General features: G+C 43.8%; 1 protein-coding gene across 1 annotated transcript in view; it reads left to right on the top strand.

The window, feature by feature from the left end:
• The window catches only part of RAN (RAN, member RAS oncogene family), a 3395-nt gene extending 523 nt beyond the window's left edge, over window positions 1–2872 (top strand). Inside the window, exons 2-7 of the mRNA XM_012657654.1 lie at window positions 80–125; window positions 388–472; window positions 552–677; window positions 1824–2011; window positions 2214–2384; window positions 2480–2872. Of these exons, the coding sequence (XP_012513108.1) occupies window positions 90–125; window positions 388–472; window positions 552–677; window positions 1824–2011; window positions 2214–2384; window positions 2480–2524 (651 nt within the window). The 5' untranslated portion in view covers window positions 80–89 and the 3' untranslated portion in view covers window positions 2525–2872. The remainder of the gene's footprint in view (window positions 1–79; window positions 126–387; window positions 473–551; window positions 678–1823; window positions 2012–2213; window positions 2385–2479) is intronic.
• Window positions 2873–4654: the final 1782 nt, after the last annotated feature.

The raw sequence follows: 4654 nt of genomic DNA, 5'->3' as shown, positions 1-4654 counted from the left end.
GGGGCGCGGGGGGCGCGGGCAGGGCCGCCATGTGGCCCGCGGCCTGCTCGGCCCGCCTGCAGCGCTCTCTCCTCCGCAGGAACGCCGCGATGGCCGCCCAGGGAGAGCCGCAGGTCCAGTTCAAAGTAGGTGGCCTTGCGGGGCGCGAGGCCCGGGCCGCGGACCGCGGGGTGGGAGGGGCGCGGCGAGGCCCGGGCCCAGGGCATCCACGAGGTGTGGCCGGGCCCCGGGCCCCGTTCTTTGTTTTCGGGGCGCCCCTTGGGGGTTTAAAGTTCTGCGCCTCTAGGGAGATGGTCGTCCGGGGCCCTTGCACAGCTCGTGATGGGGCGGGAGGGTCCTGAGATGCGACACGTTTTGGGTTTATTTGCAAAATCTGCTGTCCGACAGCTCGTATTGGTTGGCGACGGCGGTACTGGGAAAACCACGTTCGTGAAACGTCATCTGACTGGCGAGTTCGAGAAGAAGTATGTAGGTACGTGGGGAAACCGCGCGTGGAAACTTGCGTGAGATGCGCGAGTCGCCCCCACTGATGGGAAGTGGTTCCGTTTCAGCCACCTTGGGTGTGGAGGTCCACCCCCTCGTGTTCCACACCAACAGAGGGCCCATCAAGTTCAACGTCTGGGACACGGCCGGCCAGGAGAAGTTCGGGGGGCTGAGAGACGGCTATTACATCCAAGGTGCGTCCTCGTTTGGGGTGGATTCGGACCGGACTCTCCGAGGTCGTGTAAACATCATCAGGTCCGTTGCAGCAGACGTGCTTGGCAGTCACCGTCGTGGAAATGCTGCATTCGGGGAGCTGATCGCCATTCGGATGGAGGAGGAGAAGATTTTATGAAAGTTGTCTCGTGTCGTTTGTTTGCGTGTTGGCCATGGTTTTGGGAAACAGTCTGTGGCTTACACTGGGACTTAGAGGTCTTGTAATTGAAAACAGTAATAATAATGTCAGAGCTGGCGGTGCAGTTTCAGTATTTGGAAATTTAGGTTTAGGGATGTATGTTTTGGTGGTGATAGGTGAGTAAATGCTTTCATCAGATACTCAACCAGAAGAGGTAGCTGTTCTCTATCTTACAGAGGATATGTGTGAGTCCGGCTGATTCCTTATTGTTTGTGCGAAGTTGCACACAATGTTTTTTTCAGAAGGCTTGATAGAAAAATTACAAGGAAGTAAATGTTTGCTATACTGCACATAAAGATGAATAAAGTTATCTTCTGAAGTCTCACTGTCTTAATGAAAAAGTATTGGGGACCTTTCCTTTTGCTTTCATTAAGCATAGACAAGTACAATAATTTTTACCTCCCCAGATTTTTTTAATTGGAAAGTGATGTCATGCTGTACATACTCGGGTGAATTGCCCAGTTACAGCGTAGCTATCCCTACAGGTCAACGTAGGCTTGATGAGGGTTTTTTAAAATAGAGGTGTACTCCTTAGTATATTCGGCCTTTTAAAGATGTTTTAAAGAATGTATTTCCGGGCCTCACCCTCAGAATATGGGAGGTGGGTTCTCTGGAATGGCGATTTATCATTAAAATAGCTTAGGTGCTTTTTGGGGATGAGCTGTGTTAACGAAGTATTTCAGGGGAAGAGATTTGATAGGGTAAGCTGGTTTTTCAAGCTCTGTTTTGAAAAGAAATTGTGAGCTATGTTGCATATTACAGTAATTGGACATTGAGAGTTGGAATGGACCTTGAGACACTGGGGGGAGCTCTAGGTGACCTGGAGTGAGGTCTGAGACTAGTTGAGTCCTCGCCCTTGGTTCATCCATTGTTCATCCCTGTTGTGATCTCCTAGGTTTGTACTAATTATCATACATTTTATTTTCAGCCCAGTGTGCCATTATAATGTTTGATGTAACATCGAGAGTTACTTACAAGAATGTGCCTAACTGGCATAGAGATCTAGTACGAGTATGTGAAAACATCCCCATTGTGTTGTGTGGCAACAAAGTGGATATTAAGGACAGGAAAGTGAAGGCAAAATCGATTGTCTTCCACCGAAAGAAGAATCTTCAGGTATGTTAAAAATTAAAGCTTCTTATTTACTTAGTTATGATTCTTAGAGAAGATGATACAGATCGATAGTTAGGACCATGGAGTTTATTGATCCTTCGTATGTATAGATTGAAAGAATTTTATCTTTTAGCTTGGAATGTCTTTAGAATAATCATTATTTTATTAACGGATTGATTTTACTTTTTTTTTTTTTTTTAAACAGTACTATGACATTTCTGCCAAAAGTAACTACAACTTTGAAAAGCCCTTCCTCTGGCTTGCTAGGAAGCTCATTGGAGACCCGAACTTGGAGTTTGTTGCCATGCCTGCTCTTGCCCCACCAGAGGTTGTCATGGACCCGGCTTTGGCCGCGCAGTATGAGCATGACTTAGAGGTACCATGTCCGCTTTGCTGCTAAGGGGTTGGATTTGGCTTGTTCTCTTGCTGTGGTTTTAATCTGGAGTGTCACCATTTTTCATCTTTCTCCAGGTTGCTCAGACAACCGCTCTCCCGGATGAGGATGACGACCTGTGAGAATGAAGCTGGAGCCCAGCGTCAGAAGTCTAGTTTTATAGGCTGTCCTGTGATGTCAGCGGTGCGGCGTGTGTGCCACTTTATTATCTAGCTAAGCGGAACATGTGCTTCATCTGTGGGATGCTGAAGGAGATGAATGGGCTTCGGAGTGAATGGCAGTTTAAAAAATACCTTCATTGTTTGGACCTGCATATTTAGCTGTTTTGGAACGCAGTTGATTCCTTGAGTTTCAAATATAAGACTGCTACAGTCACCTCACAATATTCAGTGGTGAAATCCTGTTTGTTAACTGTCCTTCCCATTCCTTTTCGTTTAGAATCAGAATAAAGTTGTATTTCAAATATCTAAGCAAGTGAGCTCATCCCTTGTTTATAAGCATTTTAAAACCACTAAAATAGGAAGTTTATGCCATGTTAAAATTTGCTGACTTCACATAATTTGAAATCTATTAGGTAAATTTCTCCCTAGGTCTACTTTTTATTTTTTTGTACATTTGAATCATGTCACAAACTGGATATGACGGGCCAGCAAGAGTATCTATTTAGGAGTTAAGTGGTGTAAATATTGTTAGTCCTGTTAAGCTAAAATAATGTCTGCCCCACCTTCATTTTGGCTACGTAGCCTTACCTAAGGAAGAACTTGCTCAAAGCGTGTGACCTGTCAAAAATACGTTAAGGGTTGTGCTGTATTATGGCAAAGGTGACCATGTTTTAATGTAGAACTTCAGATACCGGGTGGAACCCGCAGGGGATGGCGGGAGCTCGAAGGAATTCTTGACTGTTTTTGAGTGTAAATTTTGCACTTTGGTTTAATGTTAGATGTTTAGTGTGAAGTTGATACTCTGGGAAGATGTTTCATGTTTCCTGCTGCTTTCAAGTGCTCCCAAGCTTTAAAGATGTCTTAAAGATTAAGGATTTAGGCAGAACACACAGCTTTTGACAATTATATTTTTCAAAAGAGGTTTGTGTGGGCAGCGCAAGCAGAGGACGAGGCCTGCTGCAGCAGTGACAGTGGGCTTCTCAGTATGGGAGACAGGTTCAGCTTTTTACTGGATTAAGTCTTCAATCCCACATTTAAAAACGAGTTAGGTCTGTCTTGCTTAAGGGGTTTGATCCCATCAATACTACTGTAGCAGTTAGAATCTTAAAAATAGCTATTTTTCTCACAAGTACTATAGTCCAGTTTACCAAAGCTTTCTTTAGTTATCAGATACTTGCCTACCTTAGAAGGTAAAGAAAAGGTCAAATATATGGAAAAATGAAATAAGGACGAATCGAATGCAATTGTGTATAAACCAGCATCAGTTGCTTAAAAATCTGAATTGCTGTATGTGCTGTGCTATGTTCAGAGCCAGGTTTTAACAGCGTGTGTGAGATGTGAAGCTTTTTCCCCGTAATTGGGATGGAACCTTTCCTTCAGACTTTAAATTTAAGGTGTATGTGTTGTTTGTAACCTCATGTTGAATGCAAGTATGGTGTTGACGATCTCAGTCTTACATGTAAAAGTTAAAATTTGGAAGCTACTTCACTTACCTGTTAAACGTGGGGTGGGAGAGGTTTACAAGTCACTCATTGGAAGAATGATTGTTGCAAAATATATTGCTTCTACTTTGCCTGGATTTTCTGAATCATCTCTAGTATTTGCTGTAGGAAATACCAAATGGCAGAGATTATCATTTTTTGGGAGGGAGGTACACTTCTATCCAGTTTTGTACATACGGGAAAAACTTGCTCTCATTTTTTTGAAATCTGGTATCTAATGGAGGAAGCCTCAAAAGAAACTTGATACTGAACAGTTACTGCGAACTAGTAATAGCGTATTAGAGCAGGATCGCGAAGAAGAGCATAGTCAATGTGGTCTGCAGACAAAACGTGAAGCCTGGGAAGGTGGGTGGGGGTAAAATGTTTTTGAAGAGGTTTCATTTTGTGCCAGAGACAAGTTTTAAACCAAGGAGTTTTTAATCATGCCAGTCTTAATGTCTAGGATAGGAAGGGTCAGAGACCTCCAAAAATACATTAAACTTCAAAGGAGGACTGGTGTCTTAGCTGACCATGTTCACCTGAAATAACTTGAGGGAATTTTTCATTTCTTTTGTAAAAACGGCTCAGGAACACAGAAGTGTTGGGCAGA

The sequence above is a fragment of the Propithecus coquereli genome, unplaced genomic scaffold, assembly GCF_000956105.1.
Source record: "Propithecus coquereli isolate 6110/MARCELLA unplaced genomic scaffold, Pcoq_1.0 Scaffold556, whole genome shotgun sequence".
In the NCBI taxonomy this organism is placed as follows: Eukaryota; Metazoa; Chordata; class Mammalia; order Primates; family Indriidae; genus Propithecus; species Propithecus coquereli.
This window is presented reverse-complemented; position numbering and strand designations above follow the sequence as displayed.